Source organism: Pimephales promelas, chromosome 16 (genome assembly GCF_988280905.1).
Source record: "Pimephales promelas chromosome 16, fPimPro1.hap1.1, whole genome shotgun sequence".
In the NCBI taxonomy this organism is placed as follows: domain Eukaryota; kingdom Metazoa; phylum Chordata; class Actinopteri; order Cypriniformes; family Leuciscidae; genus Pimephales; species Pimephales promelas.
Window position 1 is genome coordinate 31461831 of NC_142784.1, and position 24680 is coordinate 31486510.

The 24680-nt window shown below is 36.8% G+C and overlaps 2 protein-coding genes across 4 annotated transcripts in view; both read right to left on the bottom strand.

Moving 5' to 3' along the window:
* The window catches only part of LOC120470721 (calpain-9), a 28034-nt gene extending 22828 nt beyond the window's left edge, over positions 1–5206 (bottom strand). The window contains exon 1 of one of the 3 annotated variants that reach the window (XM_039660348.2): positions 5147–5206. Coding sequence is in view for 1 of the 3 variants with exons in the window: in XM_039660345.2 (XP_039516279.2) it covers positions 1521–1751 (231 nt within the window). In the remaining 2 variants the exon portion in view is untranslated. Of the gene's footprint in view, positions 1–1520; positions 1882–4193; positions 4216–5146 lie in introns of those variants that run through there. The other 2 variants (XM_089121535.1, XM_039660345.2) reach the window with 2 other exon arrangements.
* Positions 5207–18454: 13248 nt separating this feature from the next.
* On the bottom strand, positions 18455–23686 carry rab38a (RAB38a, member RAS oncogene family). Its single transcript, XM_039660446.2, has 3 exons — positions 23390–23686; positions 21397–21677; positions 18455–19313 (listed from the first exon to the last, which is right to left on the bottom strand). The coding sequence occupies exons 1-3, from the start codon at positions 23589–23591 to the stop codon at positions 19161–19163; spliced, it is 636 nt and encodes a 211-aa protein (XP_039516380.2). The 5' UTR covers positions 23592–23686; the 3' UTR covers positions 18455–19160.
* Between the last annotated feature and the right edge of the window lie 994 nt (positions 23687–24680).

The window sequence follows — 24680 nt, forward strand, 5'->3', positions numbered from 1 at the left end:
ATCAAAAGTTGTATCTGTTATTATTTAACGAACCAAAGCGAACATTAACAACTAACTGTATTTTTATTAACGAACTTCAACAAATGTGTTGCGCATTGTAACTTAATGTTAATATATGGGACTTGTGAAGTGTAAAGGAAGCCAGAAGCCACTAATCTGAAGAACCTACAAAGGATCTTTATGAGAAGAAAGTTATTTGGTGAACCAAGGTAAACTGAAGAGCAGCAATAGAAATATTACAGTTGAGGAATATCATTTCAAACATGCAATTTTTAAACATTTTCTTCCTTGAAGAAGGGGGGGCAGCTGCTCGCCAGACACAAGCCTGGACAGATCTTCACTCAAACATACTCGAGTCCATGACATTTCAATGAAACACCCCCTTAGTTTCACACATCTTGCTTTTATATGCAGCAGTTTGGCGTAAAAACATTTTTGAGATTAGGAGAGTTAGCTCCAGAGGGACTGATTTTAAAGTGTCTGCTAAATTACTAATTTATTTTACTTTAAAACAGGGTTCCCCAAATCCATCTTTGGCTCAAACCCTGATCAAACCCCAATTTTCATTTTACTTGAGGCCTTTCAGCATCTATACAAACCTTACAGCAATAAGAGAGACCCAACAAAACAAATGCTAAATGCCATTAGATGTTTCTGCATCGGAATAATGTTGCATAAAGTTATGCACGATCTGAGAAATAGGCTGAATAATAGACACAGACTCAAATAATGTCTGAATGTCGGCTGTCTTTAAAAAAATGGCACTTGCTTTGTATTTTTAATGCAATCCCATTCAGACATAATAAGTGTGACTTAAGTGACCAACTCCTTTTTTTGTATTTCGTGCACACTGAAAAAAAGTTTCAATGTGTGTCTATATACTGTAGATCCCAATTTATGCCAAAAAGGTTCTTTATAAGGAGAAATATCTTAAATTATTGCACCATGTTTAACAGGTTATTTAAATCTTTTCTTGTGGTACACTCAGAAAAAAAGGTACAAAAGCTGTCACGGTGGCGAAACCATTTCAAAAAATACACTTTTTTGCCTAAAGGGACATATTGGTATGAACAAAAGTGTATCTCTTTAAAAAAAAATGCACTGCCCCAGAGACAGCTTTTTTCTGAGAGTAAAGTATGTTTAGCTGCCTAATTTAAAAAAAAAAAAACCTTAATTAAAAGTAAATTCATAACATAATGTCATGACAGGAATCTCTAAAAGGTTATATTATAAATAAAACACCTGACAGAACCCTCTAAGGTTCTATATAGAACATTTTCTGCTGAGAGTGAGTGAGGTCGTACGAATTAGCCACTTTTTAATCATGCGTCGAATTCGTACGAATTCGTCGTGAGATTGTGTTGTAACTTTACAACAAAGCAGTGCGTCCAAATACTATAGCCATACATTGCTAAAACCCCCAGACATGCAGAAGAGTTCAGGTAAGCATGTTTGGAGTATGTCGATGATATGTCAACACTCTTTACAGTGAGGAGGTGTGTGCGGGAACTTCGCCTCACCTTTGGTCGTTTCCAAACCACATCGGTCTGAATCGGCATGTTCTGCACCGGGAACCTCGAGTCCATGTACAGGCCGTCCTGCAGAGGAATCCCGGAGCTGGGAGACCACAGAAAAGTCGGGCTGCCCAAACTCTCCCAGGGGTTCGAGTCGGACGAGTCTGTGCTCGACTGTTTCTTTGTAATTGACATACTGGACTGCGTCAAAAACTCTTGCCTCGGGGAACGGCTCATCGCGCGCGACTTTAAAACCTCCTCGATCTATAATGTGTTTGGAAGCGAGTGTGTGCCTGAATGCAGAAATACGAAATTCCAGTTATCCCTACTGTCAACAATGTCAGCGAGTCGTCGGTGTGTGGTAAAGTGCGTTTATAAAGCAGGTCTTCCTCATTTCACCTTTAACCAGCTCCTCCCTCACCTGAAGAGCTGCTCACGCGCACTTAACAAATACACACGAACTGTCAAAGAGAATATCTGTCATGAATCATGATCAATGACAACGTTTACCACAGACAGTGAAAAATGTACCATAGGCTAAATTGCAAAATTAGGATGAGGCACAAACCCAACACTATTTCAAAACTTTGGCTGAAGTTCGAGGTTCTTTAAAAGTTATGAATGCAGTAACGTCAATAGAACGTTCGTTCGAAGTAATCTAGCCAATGTTCTCAAAACTACACCAATACTTTCTATCGTGGAACGTTTTTATAGACAGGTTTATAGGCTAGTTGGATCATTTTCGTCTGATTCGAAAAATTTACTATTTGAGAACATTCAAAATTAACGAACAATATGGAAAACGTTTTAAAACATTTGAAGAACTGGACGATTGAACGTTCAGGGAACATTCCATTCAGAATGAGTTTTAACTTAATTGGAACCTTGGTAAAACTTTTTTAGATCATATTTTTTGTTTGCTGGGAAAGCACAACACACATTTGAGGGAGCAGAAAACAGAAAGAAAACAACTATGAGCTAAACAATGTCTTTGGAAGAAAATATAGTAGGCCTACTTTGAATACAGTAATAAAATCACACTTTCATGGCTGGTTAGAATTGTAAAGTATACTGGCGAGGACAGTAGTTTCTAATTTCAGCCACCATTGACATGCAGGTGTGGCAAAAAGTTCATTTTGGACCCTTCATCCACACAGCCCTTCCTTCAACAAACACTGCTGTAAAGGACTGAAATGTAAAAGGTCAGATCTGTATTGTAAATAAAGAACTTGATGAGTCAGTAGACCAGAGAACAGAGACGAAGGATGATTCTCACAAAGCCTGTCCACAAACAAGAAGACATTTCCAGATCATATTTCACCCCATTCAGAAACACTAGTCGCAGTAAGATTTTCAAAATGTAAATAAAAAAAAAGATCTACTGCGAAATATTATCTATTTGAATATATGTTGAAATGTCGTTTATTCATGCGATGCAAAGCTAAATTTTCACATGATCCTTCAGAAATCATAAGATTTGTTGTTCAAGAAAAAAAATTCTGGGTTGTTTTAACCCAACTTTGGGTCAAATATGGACAAACCCAAACGTTGGGTTAAAAATGTAGTTACATTTTTTTTTAACCCAAAAGCAATTTTTTAGAGTGTGTACTTTTTTGTGGACACCGTGATACATTTTTTTTTTCTGAATTCTGAATAGAAAGTTCAAAAGAACAGCATTTACGTGAAATAGAAATCTTTAGTGACATTTTAAATGTCTTTCCATGTCCTAACAACTGGCATAAAGCAAATGAATACAGAATTTTAGTACGAAATTGGTGCAAACATATAATTTCTTAATGCATGTGACCAGAACATTTAAAGGCAAATAAATAGCATTTTTTGACAGGTGAATTTAGGTTTAATTTTCAATGCAGTAAGTATTAAAAACATTAAAACAGCGACCAATCATCTGCTATCATCAGGAAACATTTACAATACCTTTATTCATAATAGACGTTAGAATACAAAAAGAATTGCAACTGAGGAATTCACCCTGAAGCAATAGTAACATGAGAAGCATTTCCTCAACGTTTCTAAATGACTTAGAGAAGTAGACATGTGATGGTGAAACAGTAGAACAGGATTTAGTGCAGATTTCATTACGCAAAGGAAGAAGTTTTTGTGCATGAGACATGAAGTATTTGTTTTTCCTTTATAAGTCTTATGTGATGTATTGACGTTGTTTGATGGTGGTGGTGACTCTAAAATATCTGAACCATCAGCCCAAAAAGTATTATTATGATCATGATAGTGTGATAAATGTACTAGTGGAAGAGTTGGAAATTCCTTCACCGAAGTGAACGTTAAATCTGTCATTGAAATGCATGAACATAACACAGTTAACTGATAACGAATGAAAATAACTGTAAACATCTTTTAGATAGCGGCAAACAGTTTAGAAATGTGAAGATCTCAGTGATCATTCCTGCATCTCCTGGACTGATAATATCATCATGTCAAATGTAAACAGGAGCATTCCCTCATCAGCTCAAACAGAAGATAGTGTGTGTTTAATATGCAAATGACACTGTGAGGTCACAGGTTTATGAACAAATGTATGCAGTGAAGATCCTTTTAACCCTAAAGATACTGTATCATATTTGATACAGAATTATCCTCATGTTTTTTGATGTTTGAAGTAAACATAAGATAAACTTTGATATTGTTATGAATACTTACTGGACTGAAGTAGGTTTACTTGATTATCCAGACATCATTCAATCTTGATTATCAGGCTTTTGAGGAAGTTTTATTTGTTCATTCCTAAATCGTCATTGTATTGCCTTATTTTAAAACACAGAGCTTTAATCATAAAACGAAGCATTTAAATATAAGACATTACTGGCAGATGCAATGACTGGTATTTACATGCATTTTATGATACATCACGAAGTAACACTGTTGACCTTTTCTTAAGTAGGGCTGCAACAAATGATTATTTTGATAATCGATTATTAGAATGATTAGTCGACTAATCGTTGATTATTTTGCCGGCTTAGTCTGGAACGGTTATTCGTCTTTTTCAATTAGTTAAAACATTGAGTTATACATATTCGTACTATAGCCTAATATAAAAAAGAAAACCAGTTCAGCTTTTGAAATAGTTGTTTAAATGAACTTGAGCCAAATAAACAGGTCATTCTCTTTAAGTTTTCAGATTTCAGTCCAACTCAAATCACACACATGCTCTCTAAGCATTGTTTAATAGGACCACTGCTTTTCTTAGAACTGAAATAGAAAAAGGGCCACTACACTTACTTCAGGACACAAAAATGGTAAAATATTAATCTGCAAAACATTATTATAAATATAAAATTACAATCTTTTTTTTTACATGAGAATTGAGCTGACAGAGACGTTCTCTTTCACCTTTTAATTTACAGTATGAAAAAGAAAAAGAAACTGCCATGTTATTCTTCCTAAACATCTCCTTTTTGAAGTCTTCATGATTATGGAACAAAATACAGTTAGTGTTACAATAATAAAAACAGCCCTGACTCCAAAGCATGATCAAGATTATTATTGATAATATTATTACTATTATTAGTAGTATTGTATTATCTAATAAAGAGATTTACTTTAGTTAGTTAGCTAGTTAGTTAGTTAGTTAGCTCCAGCTGGAGAACACTCACCGGCTCCTGTTTTACTGGGATGTTTCCTCTTTAAATGCTCCAACATGCATGTTGTGCTCCCGTGAAAAGCAAGTTCTGCCTTACATGTATTGCGCATGACAGCATTGTTGGTTTTCAAGTTTTGTGAAACTTTCCCAAACCTTGCTAGTTCGGATTCGTAATTCGCGCTGTTTTTTCTTTTACCGCAACAGCATTTGCTGTAAAGGGCTGCATTACACTCTAGCGCCACAGCGCCGTAGCGGTCAAATCGCGATATTGCACGCCCTTACATTAGGTCACGTGAGATCAAACGACTACTCGACAACAAAAATATTTGTCGACAATACTGATTAATCGTTTCAGCCCTTTAATCAATCTGACAGCAAAACACAGTTGGGACAGGCCACCCATCTATGAAGACTTCCGGTTTCAGATTTACTGTGGCCCATAAACCTTACATCTCTTGACAAGTTGAAGTAGGCACTATTAGGCAGGCAGACGAAGTTAGTGAATATACATAAATAATCTGTATTAGGCTCTGGAGAATCATCTAAGCTACTCCGTTTCTCCACCACAGTAAAATCCATCTCCATCTCTCTCATTATAAGATCTGTCCTGTAGGTGTGCAGTGGGCAGAAATTGGACATTAATAAATCATAAATCTACTTCATTTCTGAAGATGGATTCAGTCTTTCCATTTGGATTAGGATAATAAGCGGGTTGAAGGAGTAAATTAAATAAAGTTTGTGATAAAGCCGTTCCTGTTCAGCCGTACCTGTTGGAAAAAACAGTTCACACCAGTGTAATGTGGTCAATTGGTTCTTGAAATGAGTAACAACCATTAACATGTTTCTGCTCCTTGTACCAACAGTTTTCAATTCATAGGAACTAGTCACTGGTTTTGCCAGATCAGGTTAAACAGATCTTTGAAAAGTATAACATGCAAAAAACTTTGCTAATGATGTTGTTGTCACAAAGTAAGTAGTAACTCAAGAGAGTGTGATTTTCAACACAGCCACTAATCAGAGCAATAGCAAATCACAACGATCGAATCAATTCCACATGGACAAAATCAAGTCCCGTCCTACATTTTTTCTTGTTCCAGAAGATGTTTCACTCATGGACTTTAAAAAAGAGGATGGACGACGTGTCTCCACATCCTTCCGCTATAGAAAATCAAAGGAAAAATATCCCAGAAATGGTCAATGCCGATTACGTTTTTTGGAGCCACAGCTGTCAATCATGATAACACCCCATTTTATAGCATCTTAACCAACTAAAACCAAATGTAATGGAAAAACGAACACTTGAACATTCGTCTGTGTGATAAGAACTACCTAAAATGGCAGAAACCATCTTGGGAAAAACTTATTTGAAGTGTAACTGGATTTTTGGCTTTCGTCCCATTTGTTTACATGGAGAGGGTGAGGTTTATGACCTGCAGCCAGACAGCAGGGGACTTTAATGCTTTGGCTTCACCTGCGTGACGTCTCAATCACCTAGTCAGTAGTCAGGGAACTGATCAGGGCTGTCTAAATCGGAGAATCAATCCAGGGCACTGAAATGTTTGCATTGATGCTCACTAATTTATCTCTGAAGCGCGAAACGAAACATAAATTGCGTGAGCCAACTCAACACAAAATTACTTATGATAGATGTTTTTAAAAAAACCAAACAAACAATATTTAATTGCGGTGTGGCATTTCTATAGTCACCTAAAACTTCTACATAATTCAAACCTTTTCCTTCCCTTATACGAAAAAGAAGTGTGCCATTAGTATACTTCTTTTAAACTAAAAATAAGAAAGTATAATTTCAGTTTATTTTTCCTGTACTTCTCAGAAGTATACTATATGTACTTCTCAGAAATATACTTCAAATTACACTTGTGTAAATATACTTCAAATTACAAGTGTACTTGACTTATACTGAGAGAAAAGCAAGTATATTTGTCCTGGTCTTGTACTCAATCTTTTGATCCAGAAATACTTAAAAGTATAATTAAGTATTCAAAGTATACTTGTATAAGTATTACAGTAAAAAAGTAAACTACTAGTATACCCATAAATTCACTTGCAGTACACATGAGATTATGAACTAGTTGTGCACTTACTGTTACACTTTAGTACACTTAAACATATACTTTTATGTACTAAAAGTGGGCCAATTTAGTCCCAAGCGGTATTAAAATAGTACACTTACAAGTTTACAACTAGTACATAGTGACATTAGTATACTTAAAAATATACTTGAACATTACTTAAGTATACTACATAAAATGAACTTGAAATATACTTCTTTTTCGTAAGGGTTGCTAAGGCAGTTTGAACAGTGTTTGACTCTCTAGTGGTCTTTTTCTTACACTGTGGTCTCTGTTCAAAGGGAGAAGGAAAATGAAGTGGACACACAAAGACTTGCGATGGAGAAAAGAAGGGATTAGACGAGTGTCAAAGCACTTTTGCCGCTCAGTAATGGATGTGTTGACGTGTCGTCATTGTCCTCAATTACGGCCTCTTTATGAAGCCTCACGCTGTGTTGTGAGAAGATTTTAGCATCGTCCTTTAAAATCCCAAGTCATTTATGAATGGAAAGAATGAAGTACCATTGACGAGGAGAGACATAAAATCTCTGCTTCATTGTTAGGCCTTAACTCTAAAAACCCGCTCAAATAGAAATGCACCCACACTCACCTCATGTGAATGGTGTGTGTATTGTCTGGCTAAATCCATCTTCTTTTGTCACGTTCCCTTCATGCTTGACGCTCGAGAGGAGATGAAATTGGCTGTCAGTATTCCAGTGCTGGACTCGAAGCTTTCTAATGGAATAAATTGGATCCAAGGTGTTCAATTTAACTGTGACCCAACACCTCGGAAAGATGATTCATCTGATATGCAAACCAGAGCATGACCAACAGGAACTGCAAATGAACTGCTCGCTCTATCTCTCTCACACACACACATGCTCACAGACGATGAGGACGGAGGTTTAGTGTGTATACAAGGTCAGCTACATGGTTTCACTAATTTGCTTATTGGTCTTAGAAGCATTTGAATGTCTTCAACGCATAGAAACAATGATATTACTGATAGTTCACCTGCCGTAACATTGTTTACTGACCTAAATATATACATACTATAAATACTATATAATATATATACTATAAACACTCTTTTGCCTTTAGAAACTGCCTTAATCCTCTGTGTCATAGATTCAATAATGGGGTAGCTTACCTCAAGGGCATCCAAGATGTAGGTGTCTTCCGCAGTATTTTCAATTATGATATTTTTAGGTCAAACCGTTCTTGTCTGTCAGTCATATAATGGAGGTCTATGGTCACCACCTCAAAGAGCATGCACAGAGAAGTCCAAATTAAACATGATTTAATGACTCGTAAATGGCCTAAGACATGAAACGAGCGGTTTGTGTGAGAAAACTAACAGTATTTATATTGTTTTTTCTTCTTGTAACCACAGTCACGTCCTTTATACTCTGAGGGAGCGGGCGCTTATTTCGATATTTAGAAATTTATCAGATATTTGCATTAACAAGTGTACCTAATAAAGTGGCCATTGAGTATGAGTGTGTTATCTTTTTTGAATATCAATGTTAAAAACGGTTGTGCTGCTTGATATTTTTGTAGAAACTCATATACAGTATATTTTTAGCATTCTTTGATGAATAGAAAGTTTAAAAAAACAACATTTATTTGAAATATAAATCTTTTTGTATTATAAATGTCTTTACTGTCAGTTTACTGTCAATTTAATGCATCCTTGCTGAATAAAAATAATAATGTGTTTATTAGTCTTAGTCTAGGTTTGGGGGTTTGGTCTTGTGCCTTGGCTCCAATTCTGCTTTAAGCTTATGAAAACTATAGATCATCACATTCTCAGGTGAACAATAATTTGGGGAATATAATGAGTCATTACTGTAATAACTGCCGGTAATGACTACACTCCTTCACTGCACACGCATTTGATCGTACCCAATATGATCTTCCATAACATGCAATTACCAGCAATCGATAGTTGTTTCTGACCCCCAAATTTACAAATTCAAATACTTGTGCTGTCTTGATTTACCAAACCTGTCAGAGATTGATAAAGCCAAGAGATGGATGTCATGCTTTCGTTTTCTCGTATGATCTGACCAGATGACTTATCGCCTGATCAAGGAGAGATGTTTTCTCCTGACTAGGGGAATCAGAAGCACATTATTAAAGTCAGAAACACAGCTGGGTCCAGACCATCACGGTATCACCTCTGCCCGTCCTCCAGCCGGACTGATGAGAACCGCAGGAGGAAACAACACAAGAAAGGTCAAAGAAATTTTGTTTTTTTCTGTCTCCTTGCCCATACTTCATTCTCTCTCTCTCTCTCTCTCTCTCTCTATCTGTCCTTCTGTCCCTCTCACTGAACGCTGCTCAGTTTAATCGTTCTCGTGAACGTCCTGGTGCTCCTGTGTTTCCAGTGAGGATTTATACTGGATTCCACTGATTGTTTGAATGCAGATTTGGCATTTTATTTCACCATCTGCCTGGCGTGCTTTGCACCTCAGTTCATTAACTGTTCATTTACACACTCGCTTTTCATGCTGTCCGCTTCTCCCCAGTCTGTGAATGATTGTTTATTATCTCTGAGTTTTTAATTAAAATACCCCCGTGCTGAAGCTGCGTAGGGACGAACCCTCAGGGACATGCGCTGCTTTTATCAGTTTATCTACATTAAATTACTTATTATTATTGGTTTATCCAAATGAAATGCGTTTGTAGCTAAGCCTCACATAGTCAAACTTTTCACAATAACCATAATAGTTCAGCTTATTCTGGGTTAAGAAAACGTGTAAAGTAACCAATACAGTTAGGCTATGGTGTAATTTGTGTGAGACACTTAGTGGTGTGAAACTATTTTATAAAACAGGTCTGTGAGTCGCTGAAAAGATTAAAAATAAAAACACTTTTTTTGTTTACCTGCTGGTCATGTGACTATTAGATGATTAATAAGATGATTTGATCAAGAAACATTTCTGATTATTCATGTTGAAAACAGTATTTTTGTGGGAAACATGATTTATATCTTTCTATATTTCTATATTAGTATTCTTTAATGAATAGAAAGTTTTAAAAAAGCATTTATTTGAAATGGAAATATTTTTTAACACTTTTTAACTATCAGTTTTTATCAGTATAATGTGTCCTAAAAGTATTACTTTATTAAAAAAAAACACACACACACACATTTTTGAACAACTATGTATCTCAAGTAAATATTCACTGAAAAAAATTCAGTTTTTGCACAGATTTTTTAGGTAAATTTTACATTTGGAATTAAGTCAAATTTAAGTTAAGTAAAATTAACAAAGAAAATATGTAACTTATCTTGGCCAGTTAAAGCAAGTAATTTCGACTTAGTTGCAATACTCAAACAATTTAACACTGAATTAAGCCACGCTGTTTAAGTGTTTGCTTTACTTAGATCAATAAAACAGTAGATATTGTGTGTAGACAACAGATCTGTATAATAAAAGTAACCTGGTCGAACACAGAGATCTCAATATTTGGTAAACAATAAAGGTAGCATTCAATGGACCGTTTTTGAGTATGAATGTCATTTTAACTCCAGATGTCACAAAACAGCAAGTTACTAAACCTAGAAACAAAAGCAACGGTAAAACAGTGTAAATACAGCTGGACAACAGTGAAAAATGCAACCTTATTTATTATTCATGCCTAGGATTATCATACCAGTATGTCCAAAAACTTTAAATAACTTGTGTATATCATATTTCAATATTTCCACAAATCAGGCACTAGTTAATTCTTAGACATCTTTTTTTTCTCACCTTGTTGGGTTGTACTTAATTAATTAGTTAAGTAGTGGTAATGATGACATCTGCTGTCCCATTTGTGTACTGTTACCTGAGCACCTCTATTGACAGATGGAGATTTCTGATTGGTGGACTGTTGGTTTAAGTTTTTTAGATGGTTAATTTATCAGATATTTGGAGTTTTTTAGATGTTTAATTTGACCAAGCCATGATAATAAAGGCTTTTTAACTTTTCTACTTGAGTGTGCCTTTTCGTCATATAGGCCTACAGTTTCCCATCCAAGAGTACCTAGCTTTGAAGTCCAGGAAGCGCTCCTTTGCCCTACTGTTTGCTTTTAATTCTTAGACATGTTCAGCCTTTTAACTTGAAAACATAACTTGTAATTGTGTAAAGTCAGCAAATCAGTGGATTTCCGTTAACTTTTGTCTTTCGGCAGTATTATCATGATTGTTTTTATGACCGGGATGGAAGTGTAGTATTTATGATTGTGAACACTACTACACTGTCTATTACTAATGTGAATTCATCAATTTGTCTGACCAAATTAAGTCATGCAGGAATCACGGATCTCACCGAGAGAAAGAGAGATAAATGATTGCGTAGTCAATTAAAGCGTTTTAATAGTCAAACAGACCAAATCCATAAAGTCTGTCTGTGATAGAGATGTGCGGGCGCCAGCGGCGCATAATAGTGTTTTCCAGGCCACGACGGAAAGATTAAAATCAAGCGAGCATCTCAGAAGACCCGAGTCTTTGATAAAATACCACTAGTAAAATAAAGCCCTGAAAACGACTGGAGACTCGTTATCAGGCGTTATCCTCGGAGCAGGAGGATTTGCAGAGAGAGAGAGGATGAAAGAGAAATCTGGGGAGGTGAAGAGACGTCTTCAACATATGGGCTTTATAAGATGCACAGCTGTTTGATGGAGGGACACGCTGGCATCTGCCCTGTTTTCTCCTGGTGTCACTCGTTTGATGCCCTGTGAGAATACTAGGCCAGATGTGCCCACATGTGCTGCCACATCTGTCCTTCACCACCCTATCAAGGACGCTGTTTCAAGAGTATAGGCCTACTTTTGCGCCCACATCACAGTTACGTCACGGCGCAAAAAAATCACGTCACGTCTGTTCTAAAAATCCGTTCAAAACTGTGATGTCGTCACACAATAGCAGAATGCTAGCGTGTTCCTGCCATCAATGGCCTAAGACGTAAGACATCGAAAGGACTTTAGTACTCGTTCATTCGACTTTTGGTCTATAATGTACATTGAGCTTGCGGAATCAACAATAAAATCTATGTTAATTTAACGACAAGCAGGTGAAAGAGACACATTTAGCCGTTTAGCCCCATAGACTCCCATTCATTCTGCTCTCGCCCGCGATCACCTCCAGTGGAATTCTAATGGAACTGCAACCAAGATAATACACAACGGGGCTAATAGGAAGTGCCAAGGCTCTCCGTTAGACGGGCTCTGGCTATAGACGAATCCGACGAGCGTTCTGTGTAGGCTGCCATCTTGTGGCGACGCCATTACTGAGCTGTTACACAGGCATATAGACATATATGTAAACAAACCTCGGTGATAACGCGAACTCACCCTCGATGACAGCTACAGCCAGGCAGAATGACTTGTTGGTTTGATCTGTGACTGCAGTGGCCTCCAGTCACAGATGAAGGTACAAACGATCTTACAGATTAACGTTATTTATGAAAATAGCTTGGCAAGCTAGCTAGGCTAACGTTTGCTAACGAGGAAACTATAAAAAGATCTGTCCATTTGGCAACAATAAATAAATAAATTAATGAAATTAAATAAACAAATTCATGTTTTTCATTTGTGTCGATTATTTATCTCATTTTCACATTGCAACAGGCAAGGGTAAGGTAACGTTACAGCTAGAAAGTATACATAATATCGACCAATTAGTGTTTTTAAACCATGGAAAGAGGTCAATATAACAGCAGGAAAACAATTATGTCACATAACGTTACATTTAGCTCAGGAAAGCCATTTAATGACCATAGCATGTTAATTGAATAGAAAAAAACAGCAAGAGAGGAGATTTTGCTGATCACTATATCACATATTTATTATATGTTTTTACTCATGTCATTAAATAATTGTTATTATACGCGAATGTCCACGTCTTGTACTCGCCCAGGAAATCTGTAAACCGTACGGCACCAGACAGGGGTATTCACAATGTTTTCTCTTCAAAAATGTACATTTTACTGCCACCATTGAAACAATTTATAACGGAAACTGTTTACCCACTCGACATTATACAAGGGATAACGTTGTAACGTTAGTGTCAGTCGTAAATCGCGAGCTGTTTATTCCAGTGGACGCAAGTTGCAACTAAAACAATAGGAGGCAATGGCGCAACGCTACCCAGCAACAGCTCAGTAATGGCGCCCCGCTTACTTCCGGTAGTTTCGCCGGATTCGTCTATATGCACGCATAAGTTCCGCATTTGACGCAAGGATGCTCGTCAGTTTCCGGTTGGGGAGATTAAAGCGGAGGAAAACGGGATTATGGCAGAGTCTTCAAAATTTACTGTCCTCCCGTCTTTGAAACGGAACGTTCATACGTTTAGATGTAATTTTATATATATTTATGTTTATTTAATATAATTTTAAAAAGAAGCATAAACACAACGAGGGGTGTCTGTTTTATCTGTTTTGTGACTAACGTTTCATTAGTATAACCATGGAGTATAAAATTCAATATAAATTCTCTGTATTGCATTGGACTCTACGATCGGCGGAAGTTATCGAGCATCCTTACACCTTCACCGGAAATACCGCCGTGCATAGAGCCCATTAACTGGTGAAGTCACATTTGTTTACAGTATAGCGCCTTTTACAATACAGATTGTTTCAAAGCAGCTTTACAGAGATAACATGAACATAATTCAACATAGTTTGTTTCTAGAAGAAAATAGTATTACAGTCCAGCTTAAAGGCATAATATGTATTTTTTCTGCTTTAAAAATAGCAAAAATAACCGTATCAATGTTATATATTTCTATTAGATATGTACTTACATTATCCCGACAGTTTCCACCAACTTTCAAATCCGGAGAAATGTAGTTTAATTAAAAGACACGGGCCGTTTCTTTATTTCTGTGAAAACATGATGAAGAGGTCAAGGTGTTGCCCTGTCACCAGATCTCAATCCAGCATCTCTATGGGATTTGCTGGAGCAACAAGTTCAATCCACAGTGGCTCCATTTCTCAACCTACCGGACTTGAAGGATCTGCTTTTAATGTCTTGGAGTCAGAAACCACAGGACACCTTCAGGGCTCTTAGAGTCAATGTCCCAATGTCAGGGTTGTTTTTGGCTCATCTAAAGGCTCCCAATAAGGAACCTTCATTTTATGAAGAATGTGATGTCTTGTTCAGTCTTGTCAGATTTCACCTGCAGCATTTATGACTTTGTCCACTATTGCTTATCACATACCAACATGTGTGTGTGTGTGTGTCTGACAGACATTTGCTTCCTCATGGTTGATGTATTATGTAACTGTCAGTAGTCGTTAGGGTAAAATGTGAGCTTTGTTAGACTGCTGTCCTGCAGGGGGTCTTTCATATTACCTGAAGTCCTGTATGTGTCATTAGATGTCACACTCACACAGGTGCAGGCCTTTCTCATTACTGCAGCTGTCAAAGATGCTTAAACTCCAGAAGAGTGATGACCTGCAGTCTACAGGTGCATGTATGTGTGTGTGTCTCTGAAACAATCACACACATATCTGCACGAGGAACATCATGACATGCATGTGTTTGCGTGCATGCTCTTTAAATGCTGCATGTTTCACTTCCGTTGTGAATGATTGAGTGAAAACATTTATAACCGCAGCTGTATAAATTCATTATCATTTGTCAGTTGTCCCTCTCTCTTTTTCATGCACACACGCGCGTTTTGTTTTAATTAAATGTCAAGCTATGTCAATTCTGATTTGATCTGCTATAAGTCATTGTCCTTCTTTGAAAGCGGTTCTCTTTCTTTCTCCAAATGGTGTATTTACATCTTTATTCCCACCATGGTTGTTTTACGATCTAATAGCCTACTCCGGATTTGGTCATTTGATCTCCTCACACTCTCTTTCTATCGGTCTTTGTCAGACACGTGGGTTTGTTGTGTGTGACGTCATCGCGGCGCCATTTTTGAGGTATCGCTACTGACTGTGAGCATTGAAGAGATTACGAGAGTAGAGATAACAAGTAAATAACTCGCAAAACTGCAGAAGCACAAAAAAAAAAAACTGAGAAAATGCCTTACTGCAATAAACTCGGCAATAAACTAAATATGGCAGGTACCGTTTTTTTGGAGAAATTGTCATCCATTCAGAACATAGATCCATATATGAGCTCTGACTGCAGTAAGCTGGAGTGCTGATCATCCTCATATTTGGGCTTTGTCAACTATCTTGTTTATGGTATAAACGCATATAACATTCCCAGTGAACAATTTAAAAATTATAGGCTACATCTCTTAAAGCCCGCGGACATTTCACCAAGTTACTGTATCCTTCGGTAGGAATGTAAATAAATGCTGTAAAGTTAGTAACAGCAAAGATAGGTTTTCTGTATTGATGATCAGTGTTGGGTGTAACTAATTACCAAGTAATTAGTTACTGTAATTTAATTACTTTTCCCTTGAAAATGTAAAGTAAGGTATTACTCTTCATTTATCTGTAATTAAATTACAGTTACTTCTGATGTAATTGAGGTAAATATTGTGATCAATCCGATCTCACAGCGATTCCTATGCATTTTATGAGGTGTCTAAATGGTACGACCGCACTCGTACAAATTCGTATGAATTATTGTAAAATATGTATGGAAAAAATGTGAAATGTAATGAGATCAGACCCAAAAAATAGTGGGTTTAACGTCAAAATGTATTGTCTGATGTTAAAAAGAATGTTTTTATAATAACCTTATTCACCTTGGTCAGTTTAAGGATAATTATTTATAGTATTTATTTGAAAGAATTAAAACAGATGTCTATCCTTGTATTATTCAGCTGGTTGAGATTAATTGGGATTTTGAAAGTAATTAGTAATTAAAAGTAATTAAATACTTTTTTAGTGAGAGTAATTAGTACAGTAATCTAATTACATTGTTGAAGAGGTAATTAGTAACTAGTAATTAATTACTTTTTTAGAGTAACTTACCCAACACTGTTGATGATGATGATAGTGTCGTGTTAAGGATGGTTTATTTAGAAAAAAAAATAATGAAAAAACAATTCTCCAACAACAGAATACCCCAGCACCGATACCTTACAAATGGCGGCTACGCCCATAATACACTTCGTTTTTCGCGAGTGTGACGTCACCTGACAAAGACCGATACATTAATCACATATGCCGTGGGTCTCGACAGCATTGGAAACATTTATCAGGCATTTGGCGAATTTGAAATCCACGCGATCAGAAATGTTTGAATCTCTATGTCTGTTCCTTTGATCACATTAACGAAATTTGACTGGCAAAAATGTTGTCAATAGTGTAGCCATGTATGAACAACTGTGTGTTGGACATATCAACCCGATCTCACCGGAATTCGTACGAATTTTAGGAGGTGGCTAATTCGTAGAACCCCACTCGTACGAATTAGTACGATTTTTTGCTAAATTGTACATATTCTACGAACTAGTCAATTCGTATGAATTCGTACGAATGACCTACCCCTCACCCCGCCCCTAAACCTACCCATCACAAGGGTTTAGACAAATCGTACGAATTCGTACGAGTGAGGTCGAATTAATTAGTACGAATTAGCCACTTTTTAATCACACGAATTCGTACGAATTGGTCGTGAGATAGCGCTGGACAAATTGCATTGTGTGATACAGGGCTTGTTACAGTGTAGATATACTTTTGCTTGCTAATATGCGTGTCTGTGCGCAGTATACACTGCAACCATATAATATTCTGCAGTACGTGGGCTATATGTGCACAGACATGCATTCCTAAAAAGTAGCCAGTGTTTTCTTATGCCTATGCAGTTGATGCTTCAAGTTTTTTGAACGCTGAAAATGTTCAGTTAATTACGGAAAAGAAAAGGAAAAATGGCAATAAAAAGAGGGCAAAACGTTTAAAGGAAAAGAGTAAGACTGTTCCTCTGTGGCAGAAAGACCTTATTCTCCTGTGGATTGTGACAGCCTGTCAGATGAACAGGTCTGGGATGATGTTAACCATACCCAGAAATCAATTCACCTCCTCATTTAAAACATCCCAGCGAGAGAGAGGGAGAGTTGATGAGGGAAGGGGTTGTAATATGAACGATGGACTAAAACATCTCACAGTAATTGAGACCGAAAATGAATCTACTCTTTTCAATTCTCAGAAATTCAAAGTGGTTTCAAGATACAAGCTGAGAAATGGAAATGAGGCAAACACAGAGACCTGAGCTGAACACCAATTCATAAAGGCTAGACTGTCACAGTCTTCCTTTGTTCTGTTTTCCCGCCACTCATCTATTTCTATGGTTACTTTCATTTAGTTCATCATCAGTTCCACCTGTGTCTAGTTAATCATCATCGGTGGCACCTGGTTAATCTTTGTCCATCAGTGTTTGTATTTAGTCCCTTTCAGTTTAGTTTGTTGGAGTTATATTTATTGTAAAAGTTTGTCTTGCCACTTTTTGCCTCTTCAGCCGTGACATCTACATCCTAACCAGTAGGCAAGATTAGGATTAATGCATCCCAAACTAGAGTGTGCCTTTTTGTTTCAACTTAAAATTATAATTGTAAGTTTGGTCAACTTGAAATGCAAATATTTGTATATTTGAGTTAGTTCCAGAGATGTTGTTCTAGTATTTATTTTGAAGTAGTCTTCATACTCTACAACAGTACATGCTTTCCAATCACCACCAGCAAAGTACATACATACACTCAAAAATATTTGTATTTGAATTGCACATAAAATTTCAGTTTGAATCACAGTTTTAATATAATATATAAAATATATAATAAATAATATTATTTATTATATACATAATATTATATAATAATATTATATTTTAATAAATAATAAATAATTTACAATATATAAATTATATAATATAATTTAATATAAATAAACTAATAAATATAATGGGCATTATTGTATCCAAATATATATATATTTATATATATATATATATATTTTTTTTCAATATATATATATATATTTTTTTTTTAACCGAACAGCAGATGATAATTAAGTGTTTATGTACAACCATTATTGGCCTAAATGGCTTAAATTAATATACACAAATTTCTGGATTTCTTATATATATATATATAATTTGTTGAATCTAATTAAAATGGAATCTAAAAAACTTAAAATAGTTTGTTAAACTTGTTAAATTGTTGTAAAGTGCTTTTTGATTTTTTTTTTATTACTAAAATTTAATTAAACGCATTTCCTTGAACATGAACAAATTTACATTTCATTGACCAAATTGAAATCCCAGAAATACAAGCGCAGAGGGAACACGCAAACACTTGAGTAAATATGGTTTATTAATTACTTAAACTCTGAACCGTTTTGCTGTATACTGGGTAAGTACAAGGGTATTTACACGACATCCTCTCATATTCTCTATCAAAAAATATATGAATGTGAAACTCGATAAATTAAAAGAACAAATGTTGCCGGTTGACGGAACTGTAGTGTTTAAAACAAATGACAAACATTCTAAATAAGAACATTTTAAAATCATCCGTGTAAGTGCATTACATCCGCGCACTCCAGAAATATTTATATTCATGAATATTTCTAAGACTAGCATTCATAATTCATTAGTAGCAAAATATTGTGCTCAGTGGGCAAAATTTTTTAATTAGCTGGTTTTGCCAATTCAGCCGATTTCAGTTGGACAATGAAAATAATGAATTAAAAGTTAAGCAGTAAAATGTGAATCAAATGAAGGAACCTCAAATGCTCAAACTGGTCTTTGGGGTTTCTCATCCTGACGATCCAGCAGGAACGTCCCGTGAATTCTCCCCGCTGCCTCTTTCTCCTGAAACAGTTTCTGCTCTGCAGAGTGTTCGATAAGTCTGTTACCATGGAAACCGAGACATGGTGGCGGCATTTTGCTGACACGGATAAACGAGAGGAGACATGAGTGAGATGAGAGAAGAGAAGAACGATATGAGGCGGGAACGGGAAGAGAGTTCCTCTGGGACGTCCGGTCTGGATTTCAGGACTTCAGGACCTGAAACACGCCGAGCATGTTCCTCCTCGGATGGGCTCCTGCTGCGGAGAGATGATTTCCGAAACCTCGGACTGCAGCAGATCCTTCTCATTAGATATAATGTGCTTCACCAGGCAGTGTGCCGCCTCATCTATATTAATATTCTCCTAGAGAGAGAAAGAGAGAGAGTCTTCACACACCTTGTCTCCGGCTGTGACTGCATTAATTAGCTTGTGAATATTCATGAGGCATCAAGACACACTGTAGCAGAAGGACTGTGAGTCAGCAGAAAGTGTGTGAGTGACTGTCGGCTCTGATGAGACAATCACACTTCTCACACCCGATTCGCAACACATAATCATCCGTAAAAAAAGCCTAGAAGGTCAGACAGCAAACCAACAGTTAAAGTTCTGTCATCATTCATCCTCGTGTCCTTCCGGGACCCTTTCCAAAGACTTCTTTTCATCAATGGAGCACAAAGCAAGAATTGAACAGCGTTTCAGCTCACTCACTCACTTTTTAAAGCAAGGACACATTAAATTAATCAAAAGTGACAGTTATATTCTACAAAAGATTTTTATTTTAAATAAATGCTGCTCTTTTGAACATATTCTGTTTGGCAAAGAATCCTGAAAAATAAAACGCATCATGGTCTCTAAACATTGATAATAATAATTAATCTCTCTTGAGCAGCCAATCATCATATTAGACTGATTTCTGAAGGATCATGCGACACTGAAGACTGGAGTAATGATGCTGGAAATTCAGCTTTGATCACTGGAATAAATTACATTTTACAATACATTCAAATAGAAGAGTTATTTTAAATTGTAGCATAATAATATTTACAATATTACTGTTTTTACTGTATTTGTATTTTTTTTTACATAAATGCTAAATAGTTAGCAGAAGAGACTTCTTTCAAAAACATTCAATAAAATTTACCAATCATGAACGTTTAAACTAGTTTAGTTTAATCACTTAAAGGTGCAGTATGTAATATTCACAACTACTGGTTGAAATGGGTACTGCAGTCCAAATTCAAAATATTGGAGAGAGTTGTTTGTCCCGCCCCCTCAGACTCAACGCTCACGTGGGTTGCCAGATGCAACAGGAAAAAAGCACAATTGACAATGGAAGGCGACTTTTAATATGCCTCTGTTCATAGAGATTTTTTGTCGGATGCTGGGTCTTTTTAGTTTGTGTTGAATCTGCGATCTCTGACGCAGTTTGTTTGCTGGCTTCCGTCGCAGTGTTTTCCGCCAACTGGCAACCCGGGGTGTTGAAATACTATTGGATTAAAGTGGCAGTGGGCGGAGTCACAGACCAAAACAAAAACGCATTTCAACACAGAAAACACATTTCATAGCAGAATACCTGGCTGTAGAAATGTTTTTCAGAGAAACAAGTATGTGAACTAAGCATGTTTCCTAAATATCTGTTAACTTTACTACATTAAAAAAAAATTACATACAGCACCTTTAAACCTTTTTTTTTGTCATTTAAAGGGTTAGTTCACCCAAAAATGATCCCATAATTCACTCACCCTCAAGCCATCCTATTGGTGTTTGACATTCTTCTTTCAGACGAACACAATCAGAGTTATATAAAAATACCCGGACTCATCCAAGCTTAATAATGGGAGTGAATGGTAACTTCAATTTTGAAGCCCAAAAAGTGCATCCATCCATCATAAAAGTTATCCTTATGACCCCAGGGGTTTAAAAAAGGCCTTCTGAAGTGATGCGTTTGTGTAAGAAAAACATCCATATTTATAAGTTTATCAACTGTTAATTCGCTCCCATGAAGGCTGGAAGAGCCAGGATATCTTTTAATATAACTCTGATAGTGTTTGGCTGAAGTCATTTACACCTAAGATGGCCTGAGGCTGAGTGAATTATGGCATGAGTTTCATTTTTTGGGTGAACTAACCTTTTAAGGAGTTTGCACATTCATAAGCTTCTCCATGTGTCCGAAAGTCCAACAGGTTTGAAATTACATGAGGGTTTGTAAACGATAACAGAACTTCAATTTTCAGTGAATAAACAATGTCTGAGTGTGCGTGCGCTGTGTGATATAAATTAGTCTTTCAATTAAACCACAAACAGAATAGAAACTAGATCATATTGTTTCTAGTATCCTAATTAACCTCTGTGTACATTGATCTTGAATCATCTCAAATCAGTGTTTATATCATTATCAGCTGTCTATAAATAAACTCAGCAGGGTCTTCAGATGTTCGTTACATACCTTGGCTGAAGTTTCAAACCATCCCACGAAGCCGTTCTCCTGGCAGAACTGCTCCATCTTGATGCCGTTGTTGGTGAGAACGTCTCTGCCCTGATCGCACTTGTTGGCGAGCAACACGGCCGCCACGTGTTTCCCGTTGGATAAACTCAGCTTGGCGTCGAGATCCTCCTTCCATTTTGTTACAGCCTCGAACGTCGACGGCCGAGTGACGTCAAAAACGATGAAAGCTCCCATGGCCTCTCGATAATACACCCGCGTCATGTTCCCGAAACGCTCCTGGCCTGTGGAAGCGATGGAGTTGAAACACATGAGAGATACAGACACTCTTCTATACACACATTCAATGACTACAAAGACAACAATGAGATGTTTATTATCAGGGTAAGCCTTGGGTGAATGTGAGAAGATTTCAGTCTCTCACTTTAATCCATGTGACCGCACTTTGGGATTCTTGTACCCATTTTCCACGGGTGCGAGCTAAAGCCTGGATATTATTAATGAGGAAAAGCACATTCCAGCAGCTCATATTGATCAACTCCACTGAGCTCCAGCCTCACGCCGGTGAACTTAAAGCTCTGATCTGGGCCACGACTCAATGTTCAGGATTAGTGTCAGAAGTTACTGGAGTGAAGTCTGAGAAACACTGAAGCAGAACTGAGAAAGCCTTGAAACTAATCCTTAATAAAAAAATAAATAGTTAACATTTACAACAGAAGAAAATAAAATGCTGTTTTTACAATAAATGATCTTAGGTAATGACATTTAATTGCCCAAATACATCTAAAAACGTGTTGGTGTTCATTTTAAAGTCCCCTGTAGTCAATAATTCTATCCCTTTAAAGTCATCTTTGATCACCAAAATGACATATTTAAACGATTTTTCCTTCATGCTTTAAAATAGCTTGAAGCCCCGCCTCCACTCACTCACTCAAATCAGAGATCACTCGCTGACGATCACACGTTGATCTGATTGGTTACAAGGTATTGTGTGACGTAAGAAACACCAGCGATTTCAAACCGTGTTTTTGAGACTGTCTTGGTTCACTGCAGTTTTACAGTTACATTGAAGATATTTTAAGGCATGGAGAGTATTTCATGGAAAAAAAACACTGATGATCACATTGATCACAGAGCAGTGGGATTTTTTTTATGTTAATATTAATGAAGGCTATAAAAAAGGTAATTTGGCCTGCACATGGTTACATTTTTTCCCCAGCCCTCAACCTAAAATGAGTTGAACATCCCTACTGTAGAGTGGCATTTTCACAGCATAAACGTTTAAATATGTAATTTTGGTGATCACATTAGAGTTGTAAGGGATAAAATGATTGACTACACCCAGGGGGAACTTTAAGATGTATGATTAAAACGTCAACATAGCCTAATGTTTTTTTTCTGTAAAGTTGCTTTAAAACAATGTTGTGAAAAGTCATATGTAGTATGAAAACTACATACATATGACTTTCTGTCGAGAATGACAAATCATGCTCCTGTCTGATGTCCCTGTGCATTTTTCCTATTTACAATGACGTTCCTGTTGTCCTTCTTTTGAAAATCTCCCTCACATGAGCGGCGAACACATGACCGCGCTCGCGCGTGAGGAAAGTTAGGCTATTCAAAAGAGACTTCAATAAAACAATGCGGCATCGTAATTAGACTAATTTTTGAATACACTAGGCCCACATAGCAACATTAGAACAACTTAAAGTGCCTTTAAGTGTGTAGAAATATTTTTTCTGTTTAGAACATAGAAGATATCTTATAAGTTCTTCACAGCTTTCAGTGACAAGTCATGAATACAAAAAAATATATATTGTTTTTAATTAATAGCCTATGGCAGTACATTATAGCCTACAATAATAAATAAATAAAAAATTATATTATTATATTGTGTGATTTAAATTAATTGTAAACAAACTGTGGCCCAGAAGAAAAGAAAAGAAATGTAAAAAAAATTTAATTAAATTAAATTAAAAACATAATTAAAAGTTACCGGCGATGTCCCAGAGCTGCAGTCGGACGGTCTCCTCCTCGATGTTCAGGACTTTGAGCGCGAAATCCACGCCGATCGTCGCGCGGTAGTTTGGAGAGAAGTTCTGGTGCACGTAGCGCTTGATGATGCTGGTTTTCCCCACACCCAGGTCCCCGATCACCAGGATTTTATACAGGTGTTCCTTCTGGTGATGGTTCTGCATGGTTGTGAGAGATGGAGCCGAACATGGACGCGTGTGATCCGCAGTGAGACTCTGAGGGAAGAAACAGAAACGCCCCGCGGAGAGAAAAACTCAAACTTGTGACTCAGTCGAGCATGAGACCAGAGACGTGAGGTGATGGAGGGGTCGAGGAGGGCCTGGTGAAAAACTGCCTTAGAAATTCAGAATGGTAAGTATAGTTGTCGAATAAAAGTCACTATACTAAAGTTAGACTGGACAGTGGACACTAAGAAAAAAGCTCTGAAGTGTTTGTAAGGGTGAGGACCGTCTACGCCCCCAAGGACTGGCTAGTTTTCTTCATAAGTGTAGGCCCTGTTATAAGTTTACACCGACTACTTCCCTAAAATATAGCATATTGCTGCCATGTACCATAGTAAGTACTTTTCAGCATATTGTAATTATTCAGTACATGGCACTACAAATATTTTTGTAAGGGGTTGCAATTACAGTAAATTATTTTACATAGGATCTCCTTACCAGATACGAATTTGGATTCAAGACAACAGAGTGGTTGAAGCTGTACATGTAAACTGTTAAGTTATAATTCATGTAAAACCAAAACCAAATTCTCATGCAAGCCTTTAAGGTCTAAACAAGAAGTGTTCTCAGAGAGATCATTGAGGCTAGTCGCAATTGAGAATAAGTTGAGAGTAAAATCTCAACAGCTGTGCATGAACACTGTTTATTACAAATTTAAAGATGAACTGAAAAAAAAAATGTACGTTTAAAACGTGAAAACCCGGGAAGCTACATAGACAACAGCAGCAGGTCCTATATACACAGACGAAAATGAGCACTTTTAACGGCATCGATTCCCAGATAGCACAAGGGTATTTGAGGTCCTTACATCTGGAAGACGTATTTTTAAGAGTGTTTGCTCATCTGCAAGACGTCTATAGGACGTTTCCTGTCAGATGTCAAATAGACGTTTTGAAGATGTCAGTTTAACATGCATAAATCATTACATCTTAGAGACATCTTCTAAATGTCTATTTGACATCTGCAGGAACCGTCCTATAGACGTCTTGCAGATGAGCAAACACTCTTTAAAATAGTCTTTTCTAGATTTAA

Bases quoted from the DNA above. Each gene is read 5' to 3' on its own strand.
- rab38a (XM_039660446.2), bottom strand. From the start codon at position 23,591: ATGCAGAACCATCACCAGAAGGAACACCTGTATAAAATCCTGGTGATC. The intron at 21,678-23,389 runs GTAACTTTTAAT...TCGCTTCCACAG, and splicing joins GCAGCTCTGGGACATCGCCG to GCCAGGAGCGTTTCGGGAAC. The intron at 19,314-21,396 runs GTATGTAACGAA...TTCTCTCTCTAG, and splicing joins GGTTTGAAACTTCAGCCAAG to GAGAATATTAATATAGATGA.